Below are 9,826 nucleotides of genomic sequence, written 5' to 3' on the forward strand. Positions count from 1 at the left end.
AGAAGGGATGGATCAGGAAAAGGATGGATGGGGAATGGGATGGATGGGGAATGGGATGGATGGGGAAAGGGATGGATAGGGAAAGAAAGGATGGATCAAGAGAGAAGGGATGGATCAGGAGAGAAGGGACAGATGGGAAAGGGACAGATCGGGAAAGGGACAGATCGGGAAAGGGATGGATCAGGAAAGAAGGGATGGATCGGGAGAGAAGGGATGGATGGGGAAAGGGATGGATCAGGAAAGAAGGGATGGATCGGGAGAGAAGGGATGGATGGGGAAAGGGATGGATAGGGAAAGGGATGGATCAGGAAAGAAGGGATGGATCGGGAGAGAAGGGATGGATAGGGAAAGGGATGGATCAGGAAAGAAGGGATGGATCGGGAAAGGGATGGATAGGGAAGGAAGGAATGGATCAGGAAAGGGATAGATTGGGAAGGAAGGGATGGATCAGGAAAGGGATGGATCGGGAAAGGGATGGATCAGGAAAGGGATGGATCAGGAAGGAAGGGATGGATCAATAAAGGGATGGATCAGGAAAGGGATGGATCAGGAAGGAAGGGATGGATCGGGAAAAGGATGGATCAGGAAAGGGATGGATCAGGAAAGGGATGGATCAGGAAAGGGATGGATCAGGAAAGGGATGGATCAGGAAAGGGATGGATCGGGAAAGGGATGGATCACCCTCACTGTGGGCTCTGACAAGTGATGCTTCAACCTTGACAGCTCCCTCAGCAAATTGTCACCACAGCCATCAAGCAGCCTGAGCTAAAAACACGGGGATTACACCCAGGGCGTCCTCCCTGAAGAATTCCTGACATTTCAGGAATGTTTGGCTTTTCCTCATGCAGGGATTTCATTGAGCAGCTCTGGAGTTGTGGCACATCCTGCAGCATCTCAAAAAGGTTGGGAATTCTGGAGATGGGCACATGTGGGCAGGTGGGGGATCATTCCTGTTCCTGGGAACACACAGAGCCCACAGAGAAACCTGTGGAATTCTGAGGAAAGGATCTGTATAAAACCACACTTCAAATACTTCCCAAATATTTGACAAGAAAAGGAGGAAGAGGGAGAAATGGCTACTTATCCATTTATCCCAGAAACCTTTCCTCTGAACACGCCTTTTCCTTGATTCCTGATACATCCATGTGCCAAGGAATTCCAAGGGAAATTCAGAGAGAATCTTCCTGAGGAATCAGCAGTCACAAAAAGGGGGAAAAAAAGGGCACTGAGGTCCAGGCTCAGCAGAACAGAAAGACTCTGGAAGGAAAAGCACAGCTGAGAAAAATATTATCTTTAATAATATTAAATATTTAATATTATTATTATTTAATATATTATTTAATAAATTATTGAATTGATGGTTTCTCATTTTGCACTTTAAAACTCCTGGACAGAGACCTGATTTAATTTTAAAAAATAACTTTTAGAGACACACAGATTTCAGAGGTGCTTTTTGCCCCCTCTGGTGTTCACAGGGATTTCAGAACCTGCCCTCACTTCAAGGACATCGCTCACACAATCAAACCCCTCCTGCCCAGGATTCCTCCTGGGATTTTTTTGGGAACCCAGCAGAATTCCAAATTTGTCCTTTTGGATCTGCCTTGCAGTGAAAGGGAATTGCTGTAAGTGAATGGAAGTGAAATTTGTGGCTGGGAAGTTTCAAGCAGGGAAAAGGGAGGGTTCAGGCAGAATCTCCTCTAGAAAGTCACGGGATTAATCGAGGTAGGGAGTTTGGAATGTAAAGAAAAGCTGGTCCAAGAGTGGGGAATCAACCATGGAATAAACCTAGGGAAGGGCCAAAGGTGATCTTGTCCAAGATCTCTGCAGGAGGCACAATTCCCTCTTCTTAAAGCAAAGAAATCTTAAAATTGAGATTGAATTTGGTGTTTCTAAATACTAAATTCTAAATGTTGCTAAACACTGAAATTTCTCCTTCCCCATCAATCACTGTCACAACTGAAATCACTGATTTCCAACCCAACCTTTGGCAAACACCAACTGCCAATAATTCCCAGACTTTTCTTTCCCATCAGGCCCTTCCCAACTTTTTTAGTATCTACAAATATTTCAGTTTTGACTTTTCCCTTGGGTTTTTTTTTTTTTTCTTCTGCAGTTATTTCCTGTTGGATGCAACACTCTGAGTGGAAGAGGAGGGGAGTGGGGTTTGTGTGAGCATGGAGTGTGGAATTCTCAATTCCTGACTCCTGTCAGGGAGGAGCTACGAGCATTATTATTTCCAGAAAATTCCAGCAGCGCTCCCAGCATTCCTCCTCTGGATTTGTCTCCTCCCCAAGAATCCTCTTTCACTTTAGAGCTGCCACAAGTTGGAATTAAACTTCCCACTCCAAGATTAATCCCCCAGAGTTGATCCCTTCATGGATGCAGCGTGGGAGGGCCAGGGGAGGGGCCCATCTGCGGCTCCCTCGCACGCGTTTCACGCCACCACAGAAAAGAGTCGCCAAAAACATGAATTTTAAACATCATTTGTCAACTCCAGCCTACATTTCTTGCTACACAAAACTATATTTTATTATCATTTCTGGCTAAGCTTTGCATGAGTGAAAGCTCCTTCCCAAACCATTGGAACCAAATGAGGTACCCAAGCCAGTCTTGACTGAAAAAAATCACTCAGAGCAGCTTTACTTTGAATTATTATTCAAACCTGATTTTTTAAAATAACATTTTAGCTTCAGGGTTACAATTTTCATCCATGGAAGCAGCTGTTTCATCACTAAACAGCAGGAAACTGACCAAACCAAAAAAACCCAAAAAGACACAAACACAGGAATCCAAAGCTGGTGGTTATTTTTTTTACTCGAAGATTCTCTGAAAAAAATAAAATTATTGTTACAAGTCATTAATTCTTTCTGGAATGGAACAGGCCTGGTCCAGGTGAAATGGAAAGGGCAGTCTGCTTTTTTACAAAATTGATATTCAAGCAACATCAAAACACACAAAGGACAGGCTCTTCCACTCAGGTTACATCGCTCAGCCTCGGTGAACATCTTTGGAACAGAGATTTTTAAAAACAAAAAAAAATAAACCAAAGAACTGAAATACTCACAGGACAAAACCATAATATGAAGGGTGAGATTAGCAGAGATCAGCACAGGCTGCCTGTGGGCAATGCAAGCAGGAGTTACAAGGATTCCAGCAGCTGGGAACAGCCATCCCTACGAGGCAGGTTTGGGATCTGTGCACGGAGAACTGAGCAGCAGGCAGAGAGAAAAAAAGTAAATTAATGCTGGAAGTTCTTGTCCAAGCAGGAGCTCACAAGTTCAGCACAACAAGGGAAAGGTTGGGTGGTTGTTTTTCATTTTTAAATGAGAAGTTAGCCAAAAGTCAGCAGGGTGTCCTCTCTGTATTGCACCAAGCTTGGTTGGAACTGAAAAATTAGAAACCTCTGAGCTTAGAGAAGCTAAATTTCAATATATCCCAAGTGCAGTGAGCAGAGTTCAGCTCTGAAAACAATTCAATTGTTTTTCCTACAACGTTTCTGTCTTCTCAAGCCCTCTCCAAACTGAAAAAACACCACTGATCAATGACAGCACTACTCCTTGTCCTCAGTATTTATTTATTTATTGCTTTATTACGAGTGACAAAGGCTGAGAGATGGAAACTTTTAGAGAATTTAAGGCAATTCCACAAAATCGACACCTTAAGGGCAATTCTGGCACACACTGGTCTTCATTCCAACACCAGGAGAGGTTTTAGATTTAAAAAAGGACAGGTAAACTCAAATTTTAGCCAAAAAGACCCTTTCAAACATCAGTTTATCTTTCTAACACACAGAATTTCAGTCAAGTCATTCCAGAGCACCAATGTAGAGAAAAGAAACAAAAAAAAAGAGGGAAGAAGTCAGATGAACAGTTAAAAAAAAAAACAAACCACTAAATAACTACAAATAAAAATTAAACACTAAAATAACCTAAATAACTACAAATAAAAGCTAAAACCCCACAAAGCTAAACAAACAAAAATATCAGAAACAGGCTTGTCAAAAAAATCTAAATGTGCTCAGTATTAGGCTCATCCTTCCCTTGCAAAAACTTTGGAATTTAATTAAAATAATATAGAAAACTCTTTACCACACTGGTCCAATGGGCATGTGCATTCTTTTTATTTCTATACAGAGTGAAAACAAACACCATACAGACAGGAGTAAATTAATTTTTTTATAAAAAAAAAATAAGAAAAAAATCCAGGTTTAATGTTCCAAAATGATTTTGTGAAAACAGGGGGGAAAATAATATAGAAATAGAGTTATTTTAGCTTCAGGCCAAGGACAGCCTGCATGGATTTGCAGCAAGATTTGAGTAAGAAATGATGGATTAAAAGCAAGCAGAGTCCTGCTGGCATCCAGGAGGAGGAATGGAGAGGATTTGCACAGAGAAACCTGTGTGTAAACTATTCCCACGTGGAGTCACTGACACAGACAAGACTTCAAGGTGCTGCTTGTCACTTGTTCCTAGAGAAAAACTACTTTGCCAAGAAGCTCACTGAGTTTTCTACAGCTTTTTGTGGAAGAAATCGATGCAGGCAGCAGGGTTCTGGTCAGCCAGAGGATCCTTCTGCAGAGTGTTTGTGCTAAATTCCATCAGCTCTTTGTAAGAAAAAAAGTTTGGGGGGGTTTTGTAGCACTCATTGTCATAGCAAAAAGCAGTTTCTGTCATGTAAAAAGCCTGAACTAAAGGAATTTTAGTTCCATAACTAAAGGAACTTTTTTTCCCTCAGCATTTCTTCAGGGCACAGCTAGAGAGGTTTATACTGAAAACCAGTATAAGAACAAGGAACCCTTTTGGGAGGTTTCACCCAATGCCAGGTGAGTGCATTTTCCTTGCTAATGCTCCCTAATTCAAGAATGACTCTGGTTTCCATTCTCTTCCAAATAAACCCGAGGGAACAAATCATTCCAGAAGCCACAGCAATTATTCCTTGGCACTTCTCTGCACACAGACAGGAGAAGTTGCAGCCATTTGCAACAGCAAGTTTTCCTTTGGAATACCTGATGCCTTTTTAATTTTTTTTTAAATTTTTTTTTTCATGATTATTTCCTCCAAATTCACGAAATGCAGCAACATTACCAAGCCAGGAGTCATTTCTTCTCTTCAAGCTGAAGGATTTGACACTGATCTCCCTTTGAGTGGCTGACTCAAACACTAATCCTGATGCAAATGCAGCTAGGAATTCTCCAGAGGAGCAGCACTGGGCACTGCACGCTGCCGGACACCGCTTGGTGACGAGTCTCTCTTGCTCCTCCCCTTCCCCTTTGTTTCATCATCTGAGATATCTCCCTCATCTCCTTCTTGCTCTTCATACCTATTTTTCAGCAGATGAGCTGACTCTGGACCTTTTTTACCTCAAGGAGAAAGGAAAAATACAGAAATAAATACAATTCCCAAGTAAAATCCACTTTTTTTAACATCACAGGCAAGCACTGAGAGCTCCACTCAATTTTCTCTCGCTGCCCATGTGGAATTTCATGTCTTGCAGGTAGGAAAACACTCTCAAAATTTTTTCTATCCCTAAAACCAGTTTTAAATAGAAAATCCCAACCCCCTACAAACCCTAAGGGCGAGGCATCAATCCCAAATGCAAAGTTCTATGCTCCACATCACATCCTGCAGACACCAGGATTTCTTTCATATTTTCTATAAATGAGATTTACCAAACAAGCTTGACTGAATTAGGAGTTTGCTGTGGGCTTACTTGACTGAGGCTGGAACTGTGATAGTTTGTGCCTTTTGGAGGGACAGATGCAGTCTGCCAGGAACACCATCATCTGAAAACAAAGAAACCCAAGGTGAATTTCCCAAACATTCTGCACACTGGAATTGTTTAGGCTGGAGAAGACTTTTAAGATCAAGTCTTACCATTTATCCTCAGGTGGATCCTATCCAGCCCCACACCTGGTTGTGACCATTTTCCCTTGGATTATGGGGGTTCCATCCTGCTCCCCATCCCTGTGTTCCAGCTCAGGGTACCCCAAAACCCTGCCCCAAAACAGAGGTGGAGGCAGCACGAGTGTAACAAAGCCCCAGTCAGCCCCAAAGATTTCACTTACAAGTCCCAGGACCATTCCTAAGAACAGAGTTGCCAATCCAAAAACAGCATAGGAGCCCCAGACTGGTATTCCGAGGTTTTCTGTTAAATAGCCATGGCCATGCTGGAACAGAAGACAAGAGAATCATTTCAGGAAAAGCTGAATTTCATATTGAGGGTAAAATGAAGTAGAGATAGAAGCAAATACCCTGATCCACATGGACAACTTGAACAACGCTGACATGCTGCTCATCCTGAAACAAAGCAGAGGAGAGAAACTGAGAACACTTTAAAATCAGCCTCAAACCTGTGTGAAACAACCTCAGCTCATACACAGACAGCTATAAATCCCCAGATTTCTTTATCTTGCATCTGCTGACACGTGAATTTCAGGTTCTGTTCTAGCTTGATCAATGGTCTGTGGGAAGTCAGCTGGAACTCCAGTCAAGATATTAAAAAAGAAGCATCAGGAGGTTTTATTAAAACAAAAAATTAAACTATTTTATCAGATAAAAAAAATCAGATTATAAGACCTGAGAGATCTTCAGACACTTAAGTTTGGTGTCTGAACACAGAAAATAATAGAGAAGGTGTTAATGCTAAGTTAATATCCAGTTTCACACATTCCTTGGTGTGGGATAATACTTTGTAAGAGAACCAGCCTCACAGACAGGAATTCCTTCCACATATCAATCCTAAATTTCCCTTCTGACACTTTGAACCCATTCCCCTTTTTCCTGTCAGCTCCTGATGGAGAATCCTTCTGTGATTTCCTTGTAGGCCCCTCCAGGTACTGGAAGAAATTTCCTAGAACTTAACTGGGCAAAACCATCTCAGTGCCACAGAAACCAAACAACTTCAAGGGTCAGCAAGGCACCCACAGAAGTTTAGGAAACAATGCAATCACCAGCAACCTCCTCAAGCAAACCTTGCTGGGGACATCTCTGCTGTGGTGACAATGCTCAGGTCACCTCTGCTATGGTGACAACCCTCCCACAGCTGAGGAAGAATTAGGACACACACCCACCCACCACGTTCACACAGCTCCTGCCCACACAGAGCTGGGAACAGGGAGCAGGACACACCTCAGGACATCTGATAATAAATTCTTACAAAAAAACAACCCAAAACTTACAGGAAAGAGGAAGGACCAAACCAGGAGGACACTGGTTCAATGGATTTCCATTCCTTGTCACTGATGAAGTTAATGAAGGCAGCTTTAGTCCTTGATCCCTGGTATCTCCTGAACTCTCCATCTTTGCAGCTGTAAAACAACAACAACAAAATCCTTTTATTTTGCATGATCCAAGCACCAAGTGCAGCATTTTTTTCCATCCAACAAATCCCCTCCCATCACCTTGTCTATTTTTCCACACATTCAACTTTTCAGTGGTAATTTTTTTAGCTGATATTGCCTCTAAAAAATATTTTCCAAACACCTGGACTAACTCCAAGTTATTTCCAGAGCACTGACTCCATGAATACCTTGGATAGCTTTTAGCTGTGATTCCATATTAAAAAAAAAAAAAAATAGAAAAGAAAGATAATGATCTTCCTAAAGCCCTTGCCACACACCTGCACTGAAGATCAACCTACAGAGAAACGATTGCAAAACAGAAACACCCATGAAAAGGCAGAATAAATAAGGCCTGAAGGGAAAGGAAAAGAAATCATCAGGCAGCTCAAGGTCACAGTGGGTGAGACAGTGGCTGTGAAAAGTAGCTCCCATTCTTAAAGAGCATAATAAATCTCATTTATTTGTCCTAAAAAAAGAGGGAAAAAATGCCCACTCTCACCCCCAAAAACCCCTGCTGCCATGCAGACTTACTGATAGATGGTAGGGAGGGCTGTGATGATAAATCGTCCACTTAACCCTGTAAGAAAAGTTATTTTGAGTATTTTGATGGGAAAAAAAAGGCAAGAAATTATGTAACACCCCAGAATACAATGTCAGGCCTAGGTATCGCTCTTTCAATGCAATCCAACACAACCTTGTGCATGTCAAAGCAGCACACTCTAAAAAAAGGTCCCTGGACAAAGAGCAAGGAAGTTTATCCACGGGGAAAATGAGATATCAGGGATAACTGCTCTGTTGGACTGTTCTGGCTGTAGCTCTTCAGAGGGAGACACTCTCCTTTCACACACATGACCTGCAGCCTCCAGAAACCCTGAAGAAAATAATCCAAGTGAGGCAAGTTTCAAAAGTAAAGTCACTCTGAAGAAAGAGATCAGCACAGGGAAAGCCAGGTTTGCAAATCCCACACAGACTAAAGACTTTCAGGAGAGGGAGAGCAACCCAAGGAAGGACTGGAATAGCAAGGGTGAAACATTGTTTTTAGCTTAAAAACTATGGCCAAAAATCTCCTTGAAATCCTGCTGTGGAGAAAACCTCTAATTCATTTTCTCCATTACAGTCTAGGCATTTTATTTATTCAATTATATTTATTTTAGCTACTAGCTGACAGTCTCCTCCCTATGAGGAGAGCTGGAGGTTCCTGTGTGGTGCCCAGAGAAGCTGTGGCTGCCCCTGGATCCCTGCAATGTCCAAGGCCAGGCTGGACAGGGCTTGGAGCCACCCGGGATAATGGAAGGTGTGGAATGGGCCGATCTTTAAAGTCCCTCCCAACCAAAACATTCTGGGATTCCATTAAGCAATATTAGGGCGTTTAGTCACACAGCAATGTGTGTTTGGTAGGGACGATTAAAACGCTTTTATTTATCCTTATTAATTCTGCTTGCCTCCCACAAACACACATTGGAGATGAGCATCCCCCAAATCCCTCAGCTCCCCAAATCCCGGAGGGTTCAGGAGCCCTTTCCAGCCCCTCTCACCCGGCTGCTCCGTGACATCCACTTTGGCCACGTTCACCCCCAGGTCCTCTCCCCACTCGGCGAACTTCTCCCACTCGGGCTGCAGGTTCTCGCAGGCGGGACACCAGGGCGCGTAGCTGTGGGAGCAGCACAGCGCTGTCACCACACACCCCACACGAACCCCCCCGGGCAGCCCGAGCGCGCCTCTCCCCACTCACAACTCCACCATCCACTCGTCCTGCAGCAGCTCCTGCCACATCCCGTCCGACAGCACCTTCACGGGGCTCGGCTTGCCCCGGGCGGCGGCCGCCAGCGCCAGGCACAGCAGAGCGCAGAGCGGAGCCCTCAGCAGCGGAGCCCTCAGCGGCGCCGCCATTTTGGCCCCCCCCCCTTCCGCCTTCCCGCCGCGTCATGGCCGGGCCCGCCCTCAGGGCAGCGCGGGGAGGCGGGATCGGGGAATCCTGGAATGGTTGGCATTGGGAGGGATTTAAAATCCCGGCTCGTTCCACCCCTTGCCGTGGGCAGGCAGAGCTTGTGTGGGGCGCTCCAAGGTTCGTCCAGCCTGGCCTTGGACGCTCCCAGGGATCAGGCAGCCACGGGTGGTTGGGCAACCTGTGCCAGGGCCTCACCACTCTCACAGGGAAGGATTTCTTCCATATATCCTAAATTTCCCTTCTTTCATTTTGCACCTATTGCTGCTTACCACAGAATCGCTGAGGTTGGGAAAGGGCTCTGTGGTCATTGAAACCAAGCTGTGCCCAATGGCCGCCTTGTCACCCAGCCCGGAGCACTGAGAGCCGCAGCCAGGGATGGGGGCTCCACCATTCCCTGATCAGCCCCTTCTCATCCTTGGCAACCCTTCCTTATTCCAACCAAATTCTTCCTTATATTCAACTTAAGCCTTCACTGGTTCAACTTTGGCTGTTCCCTCTCCTCCTGTCCCTGTTCCCTGGCAGCAGAGCCCGACCCCCCC

At 44.4% G+C, this 9,826-nt stretch overlaps 1 protein-coding gene across 1 annotated transcript; it reads right to left on the reverse strand.

The window, feature by feature from the left end:
• Positions 1-2,610: 2,610 nt before the first annotated feature.
• On the reverse strand, positions 2,611-9,243 carry LOC107206446 (thioredoxin-related transmembrane protein 1-like). Its single transcript, XM_015632287.2, has 8 exons — positions 9,072-9,243; positions 8,875-8,990; positions 7,871-7,916; positions 7,178-7,306; positions 6,251-6,296; positions 6,065-6,166; positions 5,710-5,782; positions 2,611-5,359 (listed from the first exon to the last, which is right to left on the reverse strand). Exons 1-8 carry the CDS (start codon positions 9,227-9,229, stop codon positions 5,181-5,183), a joined length of 849 nt encoding a protein of 282 aa, XP_015487773.1. The 5' UTR covers positions 9,230-9,243; the 3' UTR covers positions 2,611-5,180.
• Between the last annotated feature and the right edge of the window lie 583 nt (positions 9,244-9,826).

This window comes from Parus major, chromosome 5 (assembly GCF_001522545.3).
Source record: "Parus major isolate Abel chromosome 5, Parus_major1.1, whole genome shotgun sequence".
NCBI classification, from domain to species: Eukaryota; Metazoa; Chordata; class Aves; order Passeriformes; family Paridae; genus Parus; species Parus major.

What these genes read in the sequence shown, in the direction of transcription:
- LOC107206446 (XM_015632287.2), bottom strand. Translation starts at nt 9,229, where the DNA reads ATGGCGGCGCCGCTGAGGGCTCCGCTGCTGAGGGCTCCGCTCTGCGCT. An exon ending in AGTTGTCCATGTGGATCAGG is followed by an intron (nt 6,167 to 6,250) that starts GTATTTGCTTCT and finishes CTTCTGTTCCAG; the next exon opens with CATGGCCATGGCTATTTAAC. An exon ending in TAGGAATGGTCCTGGGACTT is followed by an intron (nt 5,783 to 6,064) that starts GTAAGTGAAATC and finishes CTTTGTTTTCAG; the next exon opens with ATGATGGTGTTCCTGGCAGA.